Source organism: Gekko japonicus, unplaced genomic scaffold (genome assembly GCF_001447785.1).
Source record: "Gekko japonicus isolate JY-2015 unplaced genomic scaffold, Gekko_japonicus_V1.1 scaffold3850, whole genome shotgun sequence".
Lineage (NCBI taxonomy): Eukaryota > Metazoa > Chordata > Lepidosauria > Squamata > Gekkonidae > Gekko > Gekko japonicus.
This window is the reverse complement of record NW_015171619.1, coordinates 90,075-115,613: the sequence shown is the minus strand read 5'-3', so window position 1 is coordinate 115,613 and position 25,539 is coordinate 90,075. Positions and strand designations below refer to the sequence as shown.

Below are 25,539 nucleotides of genomic sequence, written 5' to 3'. Positions count from 1 at the left end.
CCTGTATAATATGAGCCCATAGCCCGTGTAGTACGAGTCTGTATAATATGAGCCAGTAGCCTGTGTAATATGAGCCTGTATAATATAAACCCATAGCCCGTGTAATACGAGCCTGTATAATATAAACCCATAGCCCGTGTAATACGAGCCTGTATAATATAAGCCCTTAGCCCGTGTGACACGAGCCTGTATAATACGAGCTCGTAGCCTGTCCTACAAGCCTGTATAATAGAAGCCTATAGCCTGTGTAATATGAGCCTGTATAATATGAGCCCATAGCCTGTGCAATATGAGCCTGTATAACACGCGCCCATAGCCCGTGTAATACGAGCCTGTATAATATAAGCCCATAGCCCGTATAATACGAGCCTGTATAATATAAGCCCATAGCCCGTGTAATACAAGCCTGTATAGCCCGTGTAATACGAGCCTGTATAATATAAACCCATAGCCCGTGTAATACAAGCCTTAATATGAGCCTGTATAATATGAGCCCGTAGCCTGTGTAATATGAGCCTGTATAATACGAGCTCGTAGCCTGTGTAATATGAGCCTGTATAATACGAGCTCGTAGCCTGTGTAATATGAGCCTGTATAATACGAGCTCGTAGCCTGTGTAATATGAGCCTGTATAATACGAGCTCGTAGCCTGTGTAATATGAGCCTGTATAATACGAGCTCGTAGCCTGTGTAATATGAGCCTGTATAATACGAGCTCGTAGCCTGTGTAATATGAGCCTGTATAATACGAGCTCGTAGCCTGTGTAATATGAGCCTGTATAATATGAGCCCATAGCCTGTGTACTATGAGCCTGTATAATATGAGCCTGTAGTCCATCCACACAAGATTTACATACAGGATTATCTGATTTATGTATGGGATTATCTGATTATCAAGTATCTGACACAGGGAGTTCTGAGTCTCAAAAGCTTATACCTTGCAAATCTTTTCTGGTCTCTAAGGTTCTTCTGAACTCAATTCTACCTCTTGTAATGCACACCAAGATGGCTGCCCTCAGAAACTATATAGCAGGGATCCCCAACCTTTTTGAGCCTCTGGGTACCTTTAGGATTCTCACAGCATACTAGACCATACTGGCTCAAGCATGGCTGTCCCAAAACAGCTGCTGCAGCTTACATTTAGTCATACAGTGAACATTCTTGTGCTGTGGTAGCAGCTGCTGCTGAAGCAACATTTTTAAAAATCTCCACAGCCGATCAAATCTCCAATGGCCAATTAGAAGCCTTGCTGGGCAAAAGCCCTACCTTGCCCCACCCACCTTCTAAAAACACTTGTCGGGCACTGGAAAAGGTGTCAGACGGCGTCCATGGGCACCGCATTGGGGATCCCTGCTATATAGGACTATATTCCCCTCAAGGAGAATTGTGGTTAGTGTTGTCAAGGAAGACAATCCCAGAAGGCTCATTTAAGAGCTAACTCGCCTAATTTCTATGAGGTTATTTATACCCTATGAGGTTATTTATACCCAGGGGTCATTTCCTGCAGGAGAGCACAGGAGCGGAGCTCCTGGCAGTAAAGAGCCCAGGGGGCGGGCACATGCAACAAGCCCCACCCCCTGCTCCCAGAAGCCCCGGGCCACAAAGAGCAAGAAGCAGCTAGGTAAATTGCAGAGCCCCCCCCCTCCAAAACAGTCTAGTGGCACCTTTAAGACCAAGTTTTATTCAGGTACAAGCTCTCCCTCCTCTGCAAGGACAGGGAGTTAAACCACGCTACCGCACTCGCGGGCAGATAGCTAGCAATCCAAAACAGTCCAGTGGAGCCTGAGCGGTGGGTGTTGCCTTCTGACACACTTCCGGTGATGTCAGGGGGTGTGGCATATGCAAATAAGTTATGCTAATGAGCTCCTGCACCTCTTTTTCTATGAAACGACCCCTGGTTATACCATATAACAGATAAGATCGATAAGATAAGATAGAAATGATAATATAGTATGCGAAAATGGTGGAATATATTTAGGTCGTTAAGGGATCTAGGCAATATATATATATTGCATTATACATTTGTTAAGCTAGTATGCTATATACTTTTTAAATTTACACACGTATTCTGATCAAGGAATGTCCTCAATATTTGTAAAACTGCCCTTACATTGTATCTTTGGTAATTATATTTCCTGTGCGTTTTTCCCTATTCCCTTTTTTCTTTCTGTATCCCCTTAAAAATTTAAAATAAAATTTACACACACACACACACACACACACACAAAGAGCTAACTCACCTCTCGCCCGACAATCAGGAGAGACACCCTGAGATCCCTGCCCACCCTACCTTTCTTCACCAGTCCCTCTCCTCTCCACCTCTCACCAGCGCATAGCGTGTTTTGGCCATGTTGATCAGCTCCTGGTCTGTAGGGGAGCACATGTTCAGGCCGATGGGAAGCATCTTCTTGAGCGTGGCCACGATGAGGGAGGTCTGCACCGAGTAACGGTCCCCGCGTCGCTTCTTCTTGGTCCGCTCCTGGTCCGAGCCACCCGACTGGGAGAAGAAGTGGGGAGAGGAAGGTTAGTACCAGGGAAGGCTGGTCTTGCTCTGGCTATCCCACGGCATGCCAAGAGATCGGCCGGGCAAAAAAGCTTAAACGGCCAAGCGCCGCTCAGAGGCAGGAATCCGGTGAAGGGGGGAGTGGGGGAGGTAGGCTAAAGGCTTCCTCCGCGGGAGAGTGGAGTGGGGAGGTGTGTTTCCTGGGTAGAAGAAAAGAGGACGACTGTCGGTGGGGACGGCCAGACCCTGGTTCCCCGTATTGGGGGTCTTGCCGGCAGGCACCTTGGAAACGTCCAAACCAAAGTTGTTTCCTAATAGGCAGATGTAAGCTTGGATCCTGGGGATCCATTCTGTTAGTGGCGGTGCTGTCCTCCGGCAGAAAGGTTCGCGTGCAAAAGTACCTCCGCTAGGGGAATGGACATTGGGGATCCAGCCCATGATCTCCAAGCAGGAAAAAATATGCCCCTTGTTGCTTTCCATGGTGTAAACGGATCAAGAAGCCACGGGACAGGTCTGATCCTGGTCCGCAAGAAGATGTTCAAAAGAAACACTCAGGCCAGAGTCACACGTGCTGTTTTAAACCGGTCTCTGGTCACTCTCCCACCGTGTGAACACAACAGAAAGGCTAAATATGCTTGTGCCAGGTTTCTGAGTGGATCGATGGCCACGCGAGAAGGCGGATTGACCATCAGCTGTGCACTATCCTTATGGCTTTGGTCTCGGCGGTAACAGGCACAGTTTTTCCTTTCAGGGAGATCTCTCTGTGTAGGGATCACAGCATGTCCCAGTGGCTTGAAGAGCAGAAATAGAGGTATTTGCGATGTGAAGCAGGAAAGGGAATCTGGAGAGCTGCCCGTCAGGTGGTGTTGACGGAGATCTAGGACTGAAAGATCAGAACCGAAGAAGAGAGCTGGGGGTTCAGCAAGAGGGAAGACATTTGACATCTGTAAGGGATCTAGGCAAAAGGCGGGTGGGAGAGTGGAATGAACCGGAGGACACAAAAGGAAAATATTAAGTCTTGGGGTTCTAAGGGAAGGGAGGTCAAACAGATCAGGGGAAAACACAGATTCTTTTTGGGCTCTCTCTGAAGGCAGGGCTGGAAAAATGGCCTGCATTCCCCTAGGGTCCTAGTGCCGAATTCTTATGTGCTCGGATAGCCATCGGACTGGGATTCTGACAGCCCTGTGGGAGCGAAAGGAGGCGTCCAATATGGGTCAGGAAGGGAAGGATTGGACTGGCACTCTCACGACACCCCTCCTCCATTCCACCGAAATCAAGATGGCAACCAATGCCCACCTCGCCCTTGCCCCCCCTACATTCAGCCTTGCAAAAGTGCCTTCTAACGTCTACACAGAACCACACACAAGACACACAGAGCCCTCGTCAGCCAAAGACGCACAATCCGCCAAGTGTGGCGTTATGGGCAGCCCCTACTCCCCCCCCCACACACACACACGGGTGGTGAGCGATGCCACAACTGTGGGCTTTGGGACCCTCACAGCAGTGTGAAAAGGACAAAACAGAAGAACCGTGAGGAAACGGCTCCAGGAACAGAGGAGCGTGACCGGGGTGAAATTCCCAAAGCATGCTGGGAGAGGAGGAGTTGTCACACAACAGTGGCCTTCTTGGGAAGGGGGGGAACAACTAGAAGTTACGCCAGAGACATCACAGGATTGAGGCTGCACCCTACCACATGGTGATCCGCCCAGGTGCATGATGGGTGGCTAGACCCACCAACGGGGGCGCTCGATGGCTCGCGGAGGCCAACCCATCGGATGCATGATGCGTTGCTGCCAGAACTGCGGAAAGCTTCTTGCGCTCCTGCCATCGCCCATGCAGCTGCGCCCCCCCTTCCCTCTCCCCCTCAAATTCGGGAAGGGTTCCCGCCGCTCTCCTAAGGAGAGGGAGGGGAGGGTTGCGGCAGAGATGCGTACTGCGCCATGCTGTTTCCACGTGCCCCGCACAACAGCAAAGAAAAAAAACCACAGGGGGGGGCAGTGGAACGGCTGGTGTGTCTCTAACCTGGCTGTCTCCAGACTACACACAAAACGGCATAGGGAGAAGAGGGGAAACGAGACAGAAGAGGAGAGAGAGATGGTTAGGTGAGGAGGTAAATGCAGAGAGAGAGAAAAAAAGAAAGAGCCTGCCCCCCGGGACTTGGCGGATCTATGATATCCAACCCTCCCCGCCCCACTTCTTCCTGATTCCCCACCAGCCAATTGATGTCAAGACGCAAAGCAAAAACCACCGGCTAGAAGAAGCCCAGACTTCTTCCCAGGAACTGTGTCCCTCACAGAATCCTGCCCCTCTTCGCCGCCGCCCGTCCTCCCCAGAGGAGAAGATAACCAAGCTTCTATTCCTCCTCGGTTGGGAGAAGAGTGAAAGCGTTCAGGCGGGGACCGCTGAGCATCCCTGAGCACAGTGGTTAAGCGGTTTGGTACCCTTTCCCCTTCTACACCACTCCCTCATCCTCCCCCCCTTCCCTCCATGGGCTCTCTATCACTTCCATGGCTTGCCCCCGGTTTCCAAACGCTGCTATGAGATAAACATTGCACGGTTCAGATCCCGACAATTAACAAAGAACGAGGCCCAAATCATTCTCATTTTCCAAGCCCGTTGTACCAAAAGTTAGGAAGGTGGGGAGAAAGGTGCCCCTCTTCGAGGCATTCTGCGACTGGTTGCGGGATGACTGCCACAGCTGGGGTGGTGGTAGGATTACGCGGGATACCCCATCAATGTTCCCTCTAAGGTGGGGAGTCTTGTGAGCAAAAATTCTACTTTGTGAGCTACTGGCATTAAAGTAGTGAGCGAGCGATTTGGCGATGGCATACATTAGCTTGCTCGGGAGCCCTCCTCCCTGAGCTGAGACAAGAAATGTGTGAGCCGGAGGCTAAAAAACTGTGAGCTAACTCACACTCACTCAGCTTAGAGGGAACACTGTACCCCATACTCTCGAAGCTCTGCTCAGCCTAAAGAGCGGTACTATTAATGCTGTCTGGTCACACTTGCGGTGCTCAAAGCCCTTTGCTGCAAGAGCGGTCAGATCAAGGATCCACCTGATCTCGCATCTTGTTTCCCACAATGGCCAATCAGAAATCCCCGGAAAGGTGTCAAGGGGAGCACAGTGCCAAAGCTTCCTCCCTGTTCTCAACTCCCAGCCTCGGTATTTAGAAGTACGGTGCCCCTGAACGTGGAGGTTCCATCTAGTCATCGTGGCTCACAGCGATCGGAAGGACCTGTCCCTCCACGAATTTTTTAAAATATCTCAATAATCCTTCCAACAACCCTGCAAGAAATGCTTATATTATTACCCTCGTTAGAGTCATGGACTGAAGGAAGGGGGTGAGCCTGAGACACACAAGGCCTTCCTAAGTGGTCCTAGTAAATTCACAGCTGTGGTGACATTTGAAACAGTGATACCCCCCGCTTCTCAGCTTGTTCCCGTCACCATTACCCTGCAGGAATTCTTGGCCGTCCCCGCAGAGAGGAAGCAGCTCAAGGGCTGTCAACTCCAAGATTCTCCCGAATTACCCCTAGGAAGTTGATATTTGGTCCGTAAGCGGGGCAGCCCCATAGAAGGTGGACAGGTTCTCCATTCCAGCCCCCCCCTCCCCGAACAGTCAGTTTGTCCCCCCTCCCCCGGGCATTCATCTCACCTTGGACATTTTGCTCTTGCTATCAGCCGTGAGGAAGGACATGTTGTTGATTTCGTTTTGCACGACGAAATTTTGCTCCTCCCGCTTGAAGTTCTGCAGAACGAAATTAAAAAGAGAATGAGGCACAGCGGCAGTTCCTTGACAGGAAGGTCAGAATCGCCGCATCTCTTGGAAAGAGAAAAGATCACAGTCCCTTCTTGTCACCAAGGGACGCTGCCATCAAGGAAGATAGCCTGTCTCTCCTGGCAGTTTCTGGAAGATATTTTTCATGACAAAAAGAGACAACTCATTGTCCATTGGTGGCCAAAGACAGTTTTGTGGTCTTCACACGTACTTCAAGAAGTGTGACCCAGAACCTGTTATGGTGTGGCTGGGGTAGCTGTGCGCAACCCAAGTTTCACACCCCACTTGGCGATGCCGCGACAATTCCCCCCCTCATTTTATTTATAGTTTTTTAACGTTATTACATTCATATATGTATATGTATACACACTCACACACGTATATATGGTTTTCAAAGGTTTTGGAGTCCTTACATACATTTTTCTACTAACCATTTATAAACTCTAGACCATCTTTTTTGGAATAACTTTTCATCTTTTCCTTGTAGTAACGTATTTAACTTGTCCATTTCCGCAACTTCCAATAATTTTTTAGCTAATTCGTCTCTTGTAGGTATTCTCTCTGATTTCTAGCTGAGGTAAAACTATAGGTCAATAAGTACACATAATTTTGCTCGTAACAGCTTGGAATTATATTCAACAGGTAGATTTCTGGTACTATTTTTAAGTTAATGTTCATTATTTCTATTATTATCTTATTAAGGTTTTGCCAAAGCGATGCCATGACAATTCTTGAGGGGCCATTTCCCCGATTGCATGCTTCTCTGCCACACAATTCTCGCCGAAAACTCTCACTCACATGTGACTTGGACCAGTAAATGAACACCTCCCCGACCATCCGGAACAGCTCCTCAGCATCCAAGTTTGGCTCCGTCAACCATTTGGCCCTGCCGACCCAAAACACAGAACCGTCAGTGGATAGTTGTTCCATCATCCAAAGCTAACGGGACTTGGTCTGCGTAGACAAGGGATCCTCAATGTGGTGCCCGCGGGCACCGGGCCCGCATCACCTGCACACTGTTTCCCTGATAGCACTGGCTTGTATATGCAGCTGAGAGTTCTGCTGCTATCTCCAAGGGTGCAACCACTGCGCACTACCAACACACACTTCCTTAATGACACTGGGCAGTTGGGATCATGGGTACAGACAAGGGCAGTGCACGAGTGGGGGTCCGCGGGAGTGGGCCCCAGCAGAAGTCCAGAGCCCTGGCAGCTGTCCCACCTCAGGGTATGCCGATGCGAGCCTTGACATCTGGTGTTCCAACCGAGTACTGATAATCAGCACAGTTCATGAGCATTTGTTCACATGCAGGAACCTTATCCCGAAGCCCTCTACTGTAGGTTTCAGGTCTGGGTCATTTGCGAGGTTAGGAGAAAGGGATACAGGAAAACTTCTAAGTCCCCTTGCCACACACCCTCTCCTAGAAAAAGACCCCCCCTCTGGACTGCACCTGTTGTTGTCCACGTAGCGGATCAGCAGCGGGTAGAGGGCGTAGAGATCTCGGCAAAGCACCGAGAACTCGTCCCGGATCAGCAGCTCGGCATCCTCCGACTCGCCCTTGGCCTCCAGCCGCAGCTGCTCCTCCTCGGCCACCACCTTCCCTGAGCGCTTTTTCAGTTTCTCCATGGTGGGGATGAAATGGGAACGGAGAAGCTCTGGCTTGGCTTTGCTCACGATGGGCTGGGCAAAGACTGGGCGGGAAAGGGTTAAGCGGAGGGGGGGAGAAACGGCATCAGTACACCATCTCCAATGCTGAGCCTGACCAATGCTCCCTCTAAGCTGTGAGGTCTTGTGAGCAAAAATTCAACTTTGTCAGCTACTGGCATTAAAGTGGTGAGCCAGCAATTTGGCTTCTGCATGAATTAGCTTGCTCTGGAGCCCCATCCTTCCTGAGCTCAGACAAAAAATGTGTGAGCCGGAGGCTAAAAAACGGTGAGCTGGCTCACACTAACTCAGCTTAGAGGGAACGCTTACCCTGACCCTTCCTTACCTGCCAATCGCTTCATCCAGGAAGCTTCGTCGATGCCCAGGTTGTTGACAATGATCTTCAGGATGTTGCCCAACAAGGTATTGAGTTGGTCAGACGTCACTTCTGTGCACCAGGGCCCCTGCGGGTTCGTCTCAGAGCCCCGTTCCCACCAGCGCGGCAGGTAGTTGCAGAGCATGGGCAAAGTGACCTCGATAACGTGGGGCATCTCCGTGTAGCGGGCCCCCGACTCAGCCAGGCCGCTGATCTCCTTCATGAGCTTGTCCAGAACTGGGATGTCCGGGCACATTTCCTCCACACTGTTGGGCAGGCCTAAGACTGGGGATGCAGAGAGAAGGGTGTCCGAGTAGTCAGTTTGGGGTAGGGGGCAGGCCCTTACAGGCCTGTATCCCAAAGGGTCATCCCTTCCCCATCCCTGACTATCCGATAGTTGTGTCAAGCAGCAGCCAATACAGAATAGGGAGCGTTCCTGAAAATACCCAACTCTATTTTTTAAAAATCCTCTAGTCCTCAAGATTTCAGAAAAAAAGTCTAACGATCTGAAGGCAGCTCTGGAGGCTCGAGGTAATTTTGGGGACTGAACCTGCATCTTCTACCATGGAGTCACAGCCTTCCCTAAATGAAACTGCCTTATACTGAATCAGACCCTGGGTCCATCAAAGTCAGTATTGTCTACACATTCTGGCAGCAGCTCTCCGGGGGCTCAGGTTGAGGTCTTTCACGTCACCTACTACCTGGTCCTTCTAACTGGAGATGCTGGGGATTGGACCGCCTGCCTGCCAAGTGGATGCTCTACCACGGAGCCACAGCCCCAGCCCCATTCTCCACAGAGCCGCTTAGGTGACCAGGAGTTGCGACTCACCAATGTGAAGCTGGGATAACATTGCCTAGGCTTGATGTCAAAGCGAGTCATCATCTCCTTCTCCTTCAACCAGAACGAACGCTCACACTGGAACGGTCACATTATGAATCACACAGGAGCTGAAAAGCCAGCTGGTTGGCCCTTCCCCCTACACTCACTCTCACATGAGCCAGATGTGACCTCTTTAACTCCTTCCCTTGTCCCCAGACTTAAACAAGCAACTGAAGCTCTGACCACCGGACTCGGTATTCTCTAGAGTTAGTCCACTGAGCTCGGTATTCTCTAGAGTTAGACCCCTGGGTTCAGTATTCTCTAGAGTCAGACCACTGAGCTCGGTATTCTCTAGAGTTAGTCCACTGAGCTCGGTATTCTCTAGAGTCAGACCTCTGGGCTCGGTATTCTCTAGAGTCAGACCCCTGGGCTCGGTATTCTCTAGAGTCAGACCCCTGGGCTCGGTATTCTCTAGAGTCAGTCCACGGAGCTCAGTATTCTCTAGAGTCAGTCCACGGAGCTCAGTATTCTCTAGAGTCAGTCCACTGAGCTCGGTATTCTCTACTCAGACCCCTGGGCTTGGTATTCTCTAGAGTCAGTCCTCTGAGCTCGGTATTCTCTAGTTATGTACTAAACTCGGTATTCTCTAGTCAGACCCCTGGGCTCGGTATTCTCTAGAGTCAGTCCACTGGGCTCGATATTCTCTTTTCAGACCCCTGGGCTCGGTGTTCTCTAGAGTCAGTCCACTGAGCTCGGTATTCTCTACTCAGACCCCTGGGCTTGGTATTCTCTAGAGTCAATCCAGTGGGCTCGGTATTTTCTAGAGTCAGACCCCTGGGCTCGGTATTCTCTAGGGTCAGTCCACTGAGCTCAGTAATCTCTAGAGTCAGTCCACTGAGCTCGGTATTCTCTAGTCAGACCCCTGGGCTCGGTATTCTCTAGAGTCAAACCCCTAGGCTCGGTATTCTCCATAGACCACAGGGCTTGGTATTCTCTATATTCAGTCCATTGGGCCCGGTATACTTTGAACTCAGTCCACTGAGGTCAGTATACTCTAGAGTCAGTCCACTGAGCTCAATATTCTGTAGAGTCAGACTACTGGGCTCAGTATTCCCTAGCATCAGACTACTGGGTGCAGTATTCTCTAGAATCTGACCAGTGACCTCAGTATTGTCTAACTCTTGACTGATAATGAATTATCAGGGACTCAGGTAGAGGAAGTGCTCTCCCACTAAGCTATCACCCCTCCTGAGCTACAGCCCCTTGAAGAAGTTTCCTGTGAGATGCGGCCATCTGCCCGTTCTTTTTCCTCCCACTGGCACTCACTTGCTCGCTCCCTTGGTGATTTGGTGGTGTAGACCGAGTAGGGGTTGTATTCATTGATGTGGGGCTCCAGGAACGCCACGGGCATTGCTGCTGCCAGCCGAGCCAAACATTCTCCAAGTTGTGGACGTTGCCTGCAGAGAGTGAGGGAGGTCAGGTGGCACCGTTCACACAGATCAGCTTTGCCAACACTGCCCTGTAACTGCCAGTTTCCCGATTCCAAGATGGGAATGCCACTAATCCATCGGAGCTGAAATGCACTTTTTTAAAAAAAGCAGTGACACAAGGGCTGTTCACAGGAAATTTTTAGAGCATGGACAGATGCACAAACTTCTCTTAAAAGAAGAAGTGTTGGATTTATACCCCGGCCTTTACTCGGAGTTTCCGAGTGGCTTATAATCTCCTTCCCTTCCTCTCCCCATAACAGACACCCTGTGAGGCACATGGGGCAGAGGAAGCTCTGGGAACTGCTCTTGAGAGAACAGCTCTGAGAGAACTTGTAACTGACCCAAGGTCACACCAGCAGCTGCATGCAGAGGAGTGGGAAATCAAACCTGGTTCTTCCAGATTAGTGTCTGAGCTCCTAACAACTACACCAAACTGGCTCTCTACACCCCAATTCGTCTGACTGACTTCTGCCGCCAACCAGAGGGTGAGAAGGGCTGTGCTCCCCCACGGCTCCATTTCTCCACAACTTGGCCCTTGTTTTGTTTCTTGCTCCACATTTGCACACCCCTTCACTCACCTCTCCACATAAGGATTTTTGGTTGTCCCCAAGGAATAGATACTGCATAGAGTTCGGTAGCAGGAGACCTGCACATCATCCACTATGAAAGAGAGAGACTGACTCAGTCCAAGCGTCATGTAGATTGCCTTTCCCACAATTCTCTGCTGTTAGAGATACAGCAATCTTTACCCAGTAATTTCCTTGGGAGCCATCTTGTCTCAGGAAAGCAGCCATCTTGTATTCATGACAGGCTCCCCTTTATACAGCCTCTTCTCCACACAATTCTCTACTTTGACCCGTTCCCCACAGTTTTTCTCAGAAAAGCAGCCATCTTGGGATTTATTTTACACAGCTTATCCTTCCAATTCTCTACTGCAATCGTGTCTCTGCAATGTTCCCTCAGCAAAGCAACCATCTTGGATTTATTAAAGGCTTCCATTTACACATCTCCTCTTCCCCACAATTCTCTACTGCAATCCTTTGCCTGCAATGTTCCCTCAGAAAAGCAGCCATTTTTGATTCATGACAGGCTTCCATTTACACAGCTTATCCTTCCCACAATTCTCTACTGCAATCATGTCTCTGCAGTGTTCTCTCAGAAAAGAAGCCATCTTAGATTCACGACAGGCTTCCATTTACACATCTCCTCTTCCCCACAGTTCTCTACTGCAATCCTTTGCCCACAATGTTCCCTCAGAAAAACAGCCGTCTTGGATTCATGAGAGGCTTCCATTTACACTGCTTATCTTTCCCACAATTCTGTATGGCTATTGTGTCTCTGCAATGTTCCCTCAAAAAGCAGCCACCTTAGATTCACGACAGGCTTCCATTTACACATCTCCTCTTCCCTACAATTCTCTACTGCAGTCTTTTGCCCACAGTGTTCCCTCAGAAAAGCAGCCATCTTAGATTCACGACAGGCTTCCATTTACACATCTCCTCTTCCCTACAATTCTCTACTGCAGTCTTTTGCCCACAGTGTTCCCTCAGAAAAGCAGCCATCTTAGATTCACGACAGGCTTCCATTTACACATCTCCTCTTCCCTACAATTCTCTACTGCAGTCTTTTGCCCACAGTGTTCCCTCAGAAAAGCAGCCATCTTGGATTCACGACAGGGTTCCATTTACACAACTTCTCCTCCCACAATTCTCTGCTGTCATCCTTTTTTACTACAATGTTCCCTTAGAAAATCAGCCACCTTGGATTTATCTTATACTTCCACCAACTCCCTCACCACAACCAGAGTCTAGAAACAACAAGTTCTATTGCCTCCAAGGGCCAATCCATCCTCTGTGGCCCAGTCAGGTCTTCCCTGCGTAGTTCCTGTCAAGTAGCCTCACGCCTTGCCCATGGCTCATGGCCTAACGGTGCCCACTTCTCCCCCTTGCTCGCTTACAGATGACGTCATCTCCAAACTGGTGCTGGGCGATATGCTCAAAGATGGAGGTGAGCACCGGCAGGAGGGCCACAGTGGTGTAGGTGATGTTCTGGCCCACACCCTTGACCTGGGTGCGAGACTGTGACACTTTGCCCAGCTTGAGGTTCTCCACCATCTTCTCGATGTCATCCGAGGCGCCCTCAAAGAAGGAGCGTAGGCCGGCCTTCACAATCTCCGGGCCTGATTTCATCACCGTCCTGCCGAGGAAATAAGGGGGTCTCATATCAGATGTCGGGACAGGGGAAGGAGGGCCCTGAAGGATACCAAGATCGTGAAATGACTCCTCTCTTTGGCTAGCACCAGGGGTCATTTCGTTTCCCACAGCTGCAAAGAGGGGAGTGGAGTATTGCTTTTGGCCCCTTATCCTATAGCAGCCAGGGGTCATTTCCTGGGGGAGCGCACAGGAGCGGAGCTCTGGCAGTAAAGAGCCCAGGGGGCAGGAACATGCAACAAGCCCCGCTCCCTGCTCCCAGCAGCCCTCAGTCAGGCCACAAGGATCAAGAAGTAACCAGGTAAGTTGCAGACCCTCCCCCCACCTTCAGGTACAAGTTCTCCCTCCTCTGTGAGGGCAGATCTGTGCGTTCCCCCAATAGCTGGCAATCCAAAACAGTCCAGTGGAGCCTGAGCGGTGGGTGTTGCCTTCTGACACACTTCCAGTGATGTCAGGGGGTGTGGCATATGCAAATAAGCTATGCTGATGAGTTATGCTAATGAGCTCCTGCACCTCTTTTTCTACGAAACGACCCGGTAGCAGCCATTTTGGGGTGGCACTCTCCACTCCCTCTCAACATTCTATTGGTGCCCCCAGACTCAGGAAGGTTGGGGACCCCCGATATACTCATTTCAGCACAGAGCATAACTTGGGGAGGCAGGGTCTGTGCGGCCCCCTGGAAGCTCTCGTCTGAATTATTCCCCGTTTGGCTGCAGTGATGCACACTGGGAGCAGTGTTCCCTCTAAGCTGAGTGAGTGTGAGCTAGCTCACAGTTTTTTTAGCCTCCGGCTCACACATTTTTGCTTTCGCCCAGGGAGGAGGGCTCCAGAACAGACGAATCGATGCAGCAGCCAAACTGCTCGCTCACGACTTTCATGCCGGCAGCTTGCAAAGCAGAATTTTTGCACACAAGAACTCCACAGCTTCGAGGGAGTATTGACTGGGAGGAACGGATTCTCTGGGAGAGGTGGAAGGAACCGACTCACCGGGCATCCAGCGACCGTGCCAAGATGTGAAGGCAGTTGACCACGGCGGCGGCATCCGTACCTGGAGGGAGAAAGGAGGCCCTTCTTTAGGGATAGAGGCCCTGGGGAACAGGCGCTCAGACCGAGCGGGCAGAGGGAAGGAGGGACGGCAGATGGGTTCGTGGGGGGGGCAGCGTGAGGGAAGGAAAGAGGGTTGAGAGGAGGCGGGCTAGGTGCCTGGACCTCGCTGAGCCGGCGATGGGGAGAAGAAACGGAGAGGCAGGCCGACCCCCCCGACCCCCCCCTCCCGGAAGACTGCCGAGCCAGGGTGCCGCTTACCAAAGAGAGAGACCCGGTGCCTGACCAGGGCCGCCAGTTTGCAGAAAAGGCTAAAAGGTGGGAAAAGAGAGGCAGAGGAGAAAGAGTGAAGGAGACCGTTGGGGGGAGGAGGGCTCCAAGTTGAGGCCGACGCTCTACTTTTTTGGGCAGAACTCTACGGTAAAAATGGCTACAAACCATAGAGTGTAGTATGAATGGGAATATAAAGATATATAGGGTTTTTTCCTTCTTCATTGTTCATATTCATATTTTTCCTGGTTTTATGAATTTCTCTTTTAAGTAATATTTTACTAGAATGTAAGAAAGGCCTGTTATATAGAAGGCTTTCCTCTTGTAGGTCTGATATTGCTAGCAGACAAGATAATAGGTACAAAGTTCATGATTCTGTAGTTCTTAGGGCAAAACCTTGCAATGTCTGGGTCAGAGAAGATTTTGGTCTCATATCAGGGGGAAAACACTTTTGTTTGGGATATGAAGACTCCTTGCCCATTATCATTTTAGGTTAGGTTAAGTAAACACTTAGATTTTACGTAGGTACTTCTCTCTTTACATCTGGCCAATCAGAGGATTATTACTCAAATTGCCATTGTCTTTTATAACCAATTATGCTTTTTGAATATTGTTTTCTTGACGATGTCAGTCCATGTATAAAAGATCACGTATTTCCTGAATATGGAGAAGAAGAAAGCATAATTCCTGAATATGCTGAGAAGAAAACAGTCAATTTTTGATGAGTTATTTGGTCCAATTGTTTTCCTGTTAATTGAAATAAAACATGGATCTTCCTCCTCATTTGATTTACTTTTTTCAGCAGGAACTCATTAGCATAATAGACCACACCCAACAGCAGAAACGTATTACGATTGGCTACATTAAGGGTGTGTGGCCTAACATGAAAAGGGGTTCTTGCTACAAAAAAAATGCCCTGGGTTTTGACAACAAACAAGGTGAACAGAATAAGAGGCAAAAGGTGGGTGTGGCTGGATGGACACACTTCAAGTAACATGGAGGTGTGGCCTAATATGGCCATGAACTGTGCTGTTGGGAGTGTGGCCTAATATGCTAATGAGTTTCTGCTGTTGGGTGTGGCCTATTATGCTAATGAGTTCCTGCTGGCTTTTTCTACCAAAAAAGCCCCGGTCTTTTATAACCAATTATGTTTTTTGAATATTGTTTTCTTGATGATGTCAGTCCATGTATAAAAGATCATGTATTTCCTGAACATGGAGAAGAAGAAAGCATATTTCCTGAATATTGTTTTCATGTTAATTGAAATAAAACATGGATCTTGCTCCTCATTTGACTTACTTTTTGACATGGAATCTAATATGTACAACAGAGTTTTGACCAAAAAGTAGAGCATCGGCCCTCCCACGTGATGATGTCACTCCCGGAGGTGACATTGGTGTGTTACCGACGTCGCGTGGGGACGGCTGTTTGAGGGGCAGGGTTTCCCCCACCGGCCAGCTGGCTAGCGGTGGCCAAGAGCCCGCAAAAGCGAGGAATCCCCCATCCTGACTATAAGCCTGGCAAGCCCATTAGTGAGGCTGCTTGGGAAAGGGGGGGGGGTTGCAGGTGTTCTCTCCCACCCCCTCCCCACCCCGAGGCGTTGCACATGCAGCCAACGTTGGCAGAAGAAGCAAGACCGCAAGCGAAGGAACTGTTCGTAGAATTCCAGCGGGCTGTTATCGGATTCTCTGCCACAATCCGTCTCGCTATTCTCGTAGAATATTCCGCCACCTTTCAAAACTTGTGAAAAGTTTCGTTTTTGGCTCTCGCGCAGTGAAGCATTACGGAACAGAAAACCCAGGTTTGCTTTGGAAAGGGACCCAGACCGACAGCCGCTCCTAGCTGCCTAATGCGCGTATGCGTAGAGTACGAGCATTTGCGAGCCAGTCTGTTCCCGCTTGTCGCTCACACATTTGGGGGCTTCTTTCGCAGCACAGTTGGAAAATGTAGAAGAAATTTGGAGTCCAGTGGCACCTTTAAGACCAACAAAGCTGTATTCAAGGTATGAGCTTTTGTGTGCAGGGCACACTTTTTCAATATTTGAAAAAGAACATAAGAGAAAACAATGTTGAATCAGGTCAAAGGCCCATCCAGTCCAACACTCTGTGTCACACAGTGGCCAAAAACACCAGGTGCCATCAGGAGGTCCAGCAGTGGGGCCAGGACACTAGAAGCCCTCCCACTGTTGCCCCCCCCCCCAGCACCAAGAATACAGAGCATCACTTTCCCCAGGCTGAGAGTTCCTATCTAGACCTTGTGGCTAATAGCCACCGATGGACTTCTGCTCTATATAAGAACATAAGAGAAGCCAGTGTTGGATCAGGCCAATAGCCCATCCAGCCCAATGCTCTGTGTCACACAGTGGCCAAAAACACCAGGTGCCATCAGGAGGTCCAGCAGTGGGGCCAGAACTCTGGAAGCCCTCCCACTGTTGCCACCCCCTCCAAGCACCAAGAAGACAGAGCATCCCTTGCCTGAGGCCGATAGTTCCTATCTAGACCTTGTGGCTAATGAAACCCCCCCCACTGTTGCCCCCCCCCCCCAGCACCAAGAATACAGAGCATCCCTTGCCCCAGACCAAGAGTTCCTATCTATACATTGTGGCTAATGGCCACCGATGGGCCTCTGCTCCAGATGTTTGTCCCCTCTTGAAGCCGTCCATGCTTGTAGCCGCCACCACCTCCTGTGCAGTGTTCCCTCTAAGCTGAGTTAGTGTGAGCTAGCTCACAGTATTTTAGCCTCCGGCTCACACATTTTTAGCTTAGCTCAGGAAGGAGGGCTCCAGAGCAAACTAATTTATGCAGCAGCCAAATCGCTCGCTCACAACTTTAATGCCAGCAGCTCCCAAAGTAGAATTTTTGCTCACAAGACTCCACAGCTTAGAGGGAACATTGCTCCTGTGGCAGCGAATTCCACGTGTTCATCACTCTTTGGGTGAAGAAGGACTTCCTTTTATCCGTTCTAACCCGACTGCTCAGCAATCCCATGTAGCGCCCAGGAGTTCTTGCATTGTGAAAAAAGGAGAAAAGGACTTCTTTCTTGACCTGCTCTGCCTGCGTGCACACGAAACCTCATATCTCGAATAAACCTCTGTTGGTCTCAAAGGTGCCACCGAACTCTAAATTTGTTCCACTGCTTCAGACCAACACGGCCGACCACCTGGATCGATCTACTTGGGGAAGGTAATGCGTGAAACAGCCCTAAATGCGCGCGCGCACACTCACGCACACACCAGCTTCTCGGAAATCATTTTAGGTGCCCGTTTTGACATGGGGGGCCTTGGGTCTTGAAAGCCAACACCCTGAAAATCTTCGTTCGTCTCTGAGGTGCTGCTGGACTCGTATCCAGCTCCTTGCAGGGACTGAACTCCCGACCCTCACCTGGTTATCATCTCTTTCTCCTTGTTGGAAGCGTGGCCCCCGCTACCCAGGACTTTGGCAGGGGTGGACAAGAAGTAAAGGCAGTGATTGGTGAAGTACTGGTTGATCAGAGGCAAGAGGATCTAGAAAGACAAAGAAGAGTAAAGGTTCCATTTACCAGTGATTCCACAGCGCTGGGCAGGATCTCCGGCAAAAATCGGATCGAGACGTTCTCATTCCAGAGTTGCTGCTGTAACTCCTATCATGCCCGCGTTGCGCTAAGCACTGTATGGCCAGTGTGCTCTGGGAGGGGCTACGGCTCAGTGGCAGAGCGCCTGCTTGGCATGCAGGAGGTCCCAGGTTCGATCCCTGGCATCTCCAGTTAAAAGGACCAGGCAGGAGGTGATGGGAAAGACCTCTGCCTGAGACCCTGGAGAGCCACCAAGTGGGGATGTGGCTCAGTGGCAGAGCCTCTGCTTGGCGTGCAGAAGGCCCCAGGTTCGATCCCCGGCATCTCCTGTTAAAAGGACCAGGCAGGAGGTGATGGGAAAGACATCTGCCTGAGACCCCGGAGAACTGTGAAGTGGGGCTCTGTGGCTCAGTGGTAGAGTGTCTGCTTGGCATGCAGAAGGTCCCAGGTTCAATCCCCGGCCTCTCTCCAGTTAAAAGGACCAGGCTGTAGGTGATGGGAAAGACCTCCGCCTGAGACCCTGGAGAGCCATGAAGTGGGGTTGTGGCTTAGTGGAAGACTGACCTGGATGGACCAATGGCAGCATCATGGGTCCATGTATTTTGGGAGCAGAGAAGAGGGCAGTCCCTCCCACCCTGTCTCCTTAACCCCCCGCCCTCAAAACACACACTTCTTGTGGCCGTGGGGGTCAACTCCTCGGGGAGACTCACCTTGGCGAAGAATTTGATCTCTTGTTCGTGGGGGGATTTCTCCACCCGCCCGCTGCTCACCACAGCCTCTGGAGACAGAAAGCAAGACCCGCCCGTGAGTATCACCGCACGGGGAAAGAATCACAGACGCTCGCGAGCGATGCACGGATTCCCCTTCTCCTTATTGCACTGACCGGGGCGATAAGGTTTCAACCTTCGCTCAGGAACGGGCTGGCCTTGAACCAGAACCCAGAACTGACTCGCTAGAGCCAACCTTCCCCGCCATCTCCACCAACGGAATCCAGGAGCCTCCTTCACCACCTCCTCTAGCCCCCCCCCAGATCTCCCCACATGCCAAAAGAAGAACCGTCTCTCTCTTTGCACCCGATCTGCCGTTTCGCTCAAGCCAGCTCTCTGCCTGCAGAAGTGAAGCGCATGCCACCTAAAGGCAGGGCTTTCTCAGTGGTGGGCCCTTGTCTGTGAGAGGTGAGAGGGTTGGAATCCAAGTCTTACGAGGAAAGGCTGAAGGAGCTGGGTCTGTTTAGCCTGGGAAAGAGAAGGCTTAGAGGGGACACGATGGCAGTCTTCAAATATCTGAAGGGCTGTCGTGTAGAAGATGGAGCAGATCTATTCTCTCTTGCTCCGGACTGGAAGACTAGATCTAACGGGTGGAAATGACAAGGGAGTCGAATTCAGTGTTCCCTCTAAGCTGAGTTCGTGTGAGCTAGCTCACAGTTTTTTAGCCTCCGGCTGACACATTATTGTCTTCGCTCAGGAAGGATGGCTCCAGAGCAAACTAATTTATGGAGTAGCCAAATGGCTCGCTCACAACCTTAATGCCAGTAGCTCACAAAGTAGAATTTTTGCTCAGAAGACTCCACAGCTTAGAGGGAACACTGGAGTCGATACCGGCTAAAGATCAGGAGAAACTGCCTAACTGTGAGAGTGGTTGAGCAGTGGAACAGTCTGCCTCGGAAGGGGGTGGAGGCTCCTTCGCTGGACGTTTTCAAGCGGGGGCTGGACAACCATCTCTCGGGTATGTTGTAGGGCTATCTTTCGGCTGCGCTCCCGCAGAGTGCAGGGGGGGTTGGACTAGATGACCTGCAAGGTCCCTTCCAACTCTAACATTCTATGATTCTGTGGGATGCTCCCTCTCCTTCCCTACTCCGTTAGCACTGAGACACAAAGCGAAATGTTTCCGTTTTATCCCATGTCTTATGGTTTCACTGCTATTCGGATGTTCTCCCCTACCTATTGAAGCTTTCGCCACTTGCCTTTTAAGGTTCACACAACCATTTTAATGCTGCCAGATATTTCCCCCCGTTTTTTTAGTTAGTATTTTGTGTGTGTGTGTGTGTGTGTGTATGCCTGGAAGTCTTTGTTGACTTCTGGCGACCCCTAGTGGGCCTTGAACATTTCAGAGAGCTGGCTGGTTATTGCCTGTCTCCGCATCCCAGCCCTGGTATTCCTTGGAGGTCTCCCTTCCAAGCACTTGCCAGGGTCGGCCCTGCTTAGCTTCCAAGATCTGACGAGATCGGGCTTGGCTGGACCATCCAGGTCAGGGCTTAATGCTGCTAGTTTTAACGCACAATGCGGGACAGATTTATTGCCGAGAGATGAAGAAGAAGAAGAGGAGGAGGAGGAGGAGGAGATTGGATTTATACCCTGCCCTTCACTTGGAGTCTCAGAGCGGCTTACAAACTCCTTCCCCTCCCCACAACAGACACCCTGTGAGGGAGGTGGGGCTGAGAGAGCTCTTGACAGAAACTGCTCTTTTTCAAGGACAGCTCTTATCAGAACTACGGCTTGCCCAAGGTCATCCAGCCAGGTGCAAGAGGAGGAGGAAGAAGAGGAGGAGGAGGGAAAAGGAGAGGAGGAAGAGGAGGAGGAAGAAGAAGAGGAAGAAGAGAAAGAAGAAGAGGAGGAGGAGAAGGAAGAAGAGGAGGAGGAGGAGATTGGATTTATACCCCTCCCTTCACTCCCCAAAGGAGTCTCAGAGCGGCTTACAAACTCCTTCCCCTCCCCACAACAGACACCCTGTGAGGTAGGCGGGGCTGAGAGAGCTCTTGACAGAAACGGCTCTTTTTCAAGAACAGCTCTTATCAGAACTACGGCTTCCCCAAGCTCATCCAGCTAAGTGCGAGTGGAGGAGTGGGGAATCAAACCCGGTTCTCACAGATTAGAGTTCGCGCACTTCACCACTACAGTTTTTTTTGTTGCTGTATTGATGCACTGTTTTGTGTGTGTGCTACTTGTTGTTTTGTTTCCTTTTCTCCTGTGTTAGCCAACTGGAGAGGCAGGATGTTATGCACTGGGACTGAATCGTCCCTGACTGAATCGCCCCAGAGACTGGCTGAGCTTGGAGGACAACAACAATAGCCTGCCAGGATCCTGAAAGTAACCAGTCTAGTAGTCGTGTTATGTAAACAGCCTATCACTTGGAGTGGGGTTTGTTTGGGTGTGGCGATTGCATGGTATTTAACAGAGCTAAGGCTCTGGGGTCTTGTCTTGCGCTGGCTGCAATCACTAATAAAGTAGAACTGAGCACTAGGCTTGTGGTCTGTTCATCCACGGAGCCCACTATTTAACACAGGGTATAAAATGTCTCGAACAAAAACCTGAGAAGGAGCTCAGGCGTCCTGGCTCAGGCAGCTGATCCTGCACTAGAGGTCACGGCCCCCTCTCCTTCCTCTCTCTCTCGTGCTTTCCGGCTCCGTGCGTACCACCCATCAGTCCTGAAAAGCGGCCGTGAGGAGGAAGATCGGCAGCTCCCAAAGATGTTTACCCAGGTGAGCGATGAACTCCTGAGAAGTGTCCATCCACTTCAGCAGCTGCTTCAGGAAGCCGTAGGCAAAGCGTTTCTCGATGGACGACGTGTCCAGCTCCATGTCCTTCAACCCCCTGCCAATAAAAAAACCCCCAAGTTTGACGTTTAAGGGACAGTCTCACGGAACCGGGGGCTAGTACACTAGAGACGCTCAACTAAAGAAGCGAGGTTCTGCCGACGTGAGAAGCAGGACGTCTAGTGTGGTGTGGCAGTTAGAAGAAGGAGAAGAGAAGAGATTGGATTTGTTCCCTGCTCTTCACTTGGAGTCTCAGAGCGGCTTACAATCTCCTTTCCCTTCCCCTCCCCACAACAGACACCCTGTGAGGTAGGTGGGGCTGAGAGAGCTCTCTTTCGAGGACTGCTCCTGAGAGAACAGCTCCGAGAGGACTTGTGACTGACCCAGGGTCACTCCGGTAGCTGCATGTGGAGGAGTGGGGAATCAAACTCGGTTCTCCCAGATAAGAGTCTGTGCTCTTAATCACTACACCAAACTGGCTGTGTCACACTAGATCAGGGTTCCCCAACGTGAAGAAGAAGAAGAGATTGGATTTATACCCCGCCCTTCACTACCCAAAGGAGTCTCAGTGTGGCTTACAAACTCCTTTCCCTTCCCCCCCCCCAACAGACACCCTGTGAGGTAGGTGGGGCTGAGAGAGTTCTGACAGAAACTGCTCTTTTTCAAGGACAGCTCTTGTCAGAACTATGGCTTGCCCAAGGTCATCCAGCAGCTGCATGTGGAGGAGTGGGGAATCAAACCCGGTTCTCCCAGATAAGAGTCTGTGCTCTTAACCATTACCCCGCTCTTCACTACCCAAAGGAGTCTCAGAGCGGCTTACAATCTCCTTTTCCGTCCCCTCCCCACAACAGAAGGGTCTCTCATTGGACAACCCTCAGCATTTTTGCCAAACTACAATTTCCTGGAGTTCTTTGAGGGGCAACCGTGCTAAAATCGATTTGTGGGTAGCATAAGCACGCGTCTCGAAAGGAGTAATTCTCCCCAACCTATGTCCTCCCATTAATCCTGGCCCATATTTCACGCACACTGCCTTTCGGAAGAAGAGGTTTTGCAAAGGCCTTTCTCCGGGAAACGGAGGCCGTAGGTGCCTAGGAGGAGCATGAGGTCCCCGTTCTCCCGGACCTCTCCTTGCTCACACTGCAGGACACTTTGTGTCTGAGTCTCCATCTGGGTCTGCATCAGTGTTCCCTCTAAGCCGAGCTACTGTGAGCTAGCTCACCGTTTTTTAGCCTCGGGCTCACACATCTTTCTCTCGGCTCAGGAAGGAGGGCTCAACACAAAATAGTTCCAGCAAAACATATGATATATTTGTACGTACCTGGTTCCCTGTACTTGACTTCATGGCTGAAAACAATGTGCTTCCTTCTAGGACGAGTTATCACATATGGCTACACTTTTGAGTTTAACTGAACCTCCACCTTATTGTCAAGACTCCTCTTGTGAATCAGAGCAGCAGATTCTTTTTATCTTTTAAACTTGACTCAATTCTATGGGATTCATAGCTCACATAGCATCTATGTATAGGTGATCGGATTTAGTTCTAACTTAGTTTGTTATGACTGTTGATGTATGTTGTAAAAATCTGTATCGATGACTAACTGGTTGGTTTGTAATTTTGGATTTTCAGGACAGTTGTATACTGTTTTGCAGTTATTATATTTCTTGATATGTTATACTTCCTCTTAATAAACAGGTTTTTAAAAAAAGGAAGGAGGGCTCAAGGGCAAACTGATTTATGCCGTAGTCAAGCTGCTTGCTCACAACTTTCACGTCAAACACAAAAAGGGAACTGTGCAAAAATTGCTGCATTTGATATCACAAACTAACCCTCTATATAGTAACTATATACTGATATAACCAGTTTATATCACTAACCCTCTATTTCCATGTAATGCCGAAAGTCCATTTGTTTTTTTTCAGACATGCAATCAAAGAAGTCCGTAGCGCCTTCATCAAAGATCAACAACACCTTTCATAAAAATACAACAACCATTAATCCCACCAAATTTACATGCAAAGGCAATGTACCTATAGTGTTCAATAAACAATTTATACATACAAAGACTTCTTTGATGGTATGTCTGAAAAAAAACCAAACGGACTTTCGGCATTACGTGGAAATATAGACTTTTGTGATATAAACTGCAGCCGTCTTTGCAGAGTTTCCTTTTTGTGTTTTGGCTTTACCGTACTGTGGGACTGTGACCCTCTTGCTTTCCTCTTCCTCTCTCCACAACTTTCGCGCCAGCAGCTCACAAAGCAGAATAGTTTGCTCACGAGAACTCCACAGCTTAGCGGGAGCGTTGCTCTGCGTCCCTGCTTTGCTCATTCGGGGGCTCACCTGGTCACCGCGTAACCGTTCAGCTGCAGGAATTTGAGCAACTCCTGGGCCTTTTCTCGGTCCCGGGCCTTCTCCTTGGCCGTCAGCGTGTCGTAGGGCACCAGCAGTGGGTGAGTGCCACCCCCTTGGGGGAGGACAGAGAGGAAAAGAGGAGGGGGTCAAGGCTGCTGTAAGGACTGGGGTGGGGACATCACCGCCCCAGGGAGAGCGGCAGAGAAAGGCAGGGGGGTCACCTTTGGCTTCCAGCTCCAGCTTCTTCTTGCGACCCCAGGTGTTGTGGTAGTTCTCCGCCAGCTGCTCAGCCATGGCCTGTGGAGAGACCCCAAAGGGTGGGAGATCAGAACAAGCATCCTGGAACTTGAGAAGGGCTTGTCATGAAGGCCGGCATTGAGCTGTCCGTTACGGAATTGCATGAACATCTGTTTCCAAACAAAAAACAGCCAAACGTCTCCCTGTCCCGGGTGAGGGAGAGAAGCAGCCGCTGTGGCTCAGAGGGAGAGTGTCTGCTTGGCAGGCCGAAGGAGTAAGAAGGAGTTGGGAGTAAGCAGTGAAGTAGCTCAGTGGCGGAGCCGCTGCTTCGCCTGCAGAAGGTCCCAGGTTCGATCCCCAACATCTCCAGTTAAAAGGACCAGGCAGGAAGTGATGGGAAAAGACCTCTGCCTGAGACCCTGGAGAGCCATGAAGTGGGGCTGTAGCTCACTGGAAGAGCCTCTGCTTGGCATGCAGAAGGTCCCAGGTTCGATCTCCGGCATCTCCAGTGAAAAGGGACCAGGCAGGAGGTGATGGGAAAAACCCTGGAGAGCCATGAAATGGGGCTGTAGCTCAGTGGCAGAGCCTCTGCTTGGCCTGCAGAAGGTCCCAGGTTCAATCCCCGGCATCTCCAGTTAAAAGGACCAGGCAACAGGTGATGTGAAAGACCTCCGCCTGAGACCCTGGAGAGCCATGAAGTGGGGCTGCGGCTCAGTGGGAGAGCCTCTGCTTGGCATGCAGAAGGTCCCAGGTTCAATCCCCGGCATCTCCAGCTAAAAAGGACCAGGCAGGAGGTGATGTCAAATTCCTCCGCCTGAGACCCTGGAGAGCCATGAAGTGGGGCTGTAGCTCAGTGGTAGAGCCTCTGCTTGGCATGCAGAAGGTCCCAGGTTCAATCCCCGGCATCTCCAGTTAAAAGGACCAGGCAGTAGGTGATGTGGAAGACCACTACCAAGGACCCTGGAGAGCCGCTGCCAGTCTGAGTAGACAAGACTGACCTTGACGGACCAAGTAGAAGGCAGCTTCATATGTGTTCATATGAAGAAGCAGGGAGATCTTATATGCTAAGGAATAGCAGGGATTTGTACAGCATGGGATGTGTCTTTTTCCAACGTGACCCCTGATTATCCGTGGTCTCCATAGGAAGTACCTGTTCTCAGAGACAAAACGTGTGACTGAAATGTGTTCGAGGAAAAAGGACTTCAGTGTCTTTTCCCAACGTGACCCAGGCTTATCCGTGGTCTCTATAGGAAGTACCTGTTCTCAAAGATGGCCTCCTGCACAAAACGTGTGACTGAAATGTGTTCGAGTGTGTAAAGTGCCTACAAGTTGCAGCCAACTTATGGAGAACCTGTAAGGCTTTCAAGGCAAGAGACATTCAGAGGTGGTTTGCCGTTCCCTGCCTCTGACCCTGCTTAACTTCCATGATCTGACATGATCTTTACATTCAGAGGCACAAAGCCTCTGAATCCCAGAGCCAGGAGGCAACGTCAGCCTCTCTGCCCTGTTCTTGGCCCTCCAGAGGAACCGGTTGGCCACTGTGTGAGACAGGATGCTGGACTAGATGGATCCTCACTGGTCCGATCCAGCAGGGCTCTTCTGATGTTCTTATGAAGGCCTCGGCCTCTCTGCCCTGTTGTTGGACCTCCAGAGGAACTGGCTGGCCATTGTGTGAGACAGGAGGCTGAACTAGATGGAATATTGGTCTGATCCAGCAGGGCTCTTCTGATGT

At 50.4% G+C, this 25,539-nt stretch overlaps 1 protein-coding gene across 1 annotated transcript in view; it reads right to left on the bottom strand.

Moving 5' to 3' along the window:
- Positions 1-25,539, bottom strand: part of LOC107117768 (ryanodine receptor 1-like) — a 114,834-nt gene that overhangs the window by 3,232 nt on the left and 86,063 nt on the right. The window contains exons 41-56 of the mRNA XM_015419931.1: positions 23,792-23,867; positions 23,559-23,682; positions 21,160-21,275; positions 18,396-18,463; positions 17,517-17,638; positions 14,128-14,177; positions 13,810-13,870; positions 12,570-12,808; positions 11,191-11,272; positions 10,449-10,579; positions 8,273-8,587; positions 7,733-7,973; positions 7,081-7,168; positions 6,160-6,252; positions 4,526-4,540; positions 2,327-2,497 (exon numbers count right to left, since the gene is read on the bottom strand). Coding sequence (XP_015275417.1) covers positions 2,327-2,497; positions 4,526-4,540; positions 6,160-6,252; positions 7,081-7,168; positions 7,733-7,973; positions 8,273-8,587; positions 10,449-10,579; positions 11,191-11,272; positions 12,570-12,808; positions 13,810-13,870; positions 14,128-14,177; positions 17,517-17,638; positions 18,396-18,463; positions 21,160-21,275; positions 23,559-23,682; positions 23,792-23,867 — 1,992 coding nt within the window. The remainder of the gene's footprint in view (positions 1-2,326; positions 2,498-4,525; positions 4,541-6,159; positions 6,253-7,080; positions 7,169-7,732; positions 7,974-8,272; positions 8,588-10,448; positions 10,580-11,190; positions 11,273-12,569; positions 12,809-13,809; positions 13,871-14,127; positions 14,178-17,516; positions 17,639-18,395; positions 18,464-21,159; positions 21,276-23,558; positions 23,683-23,791; positions 23,868-25,539) is intronic.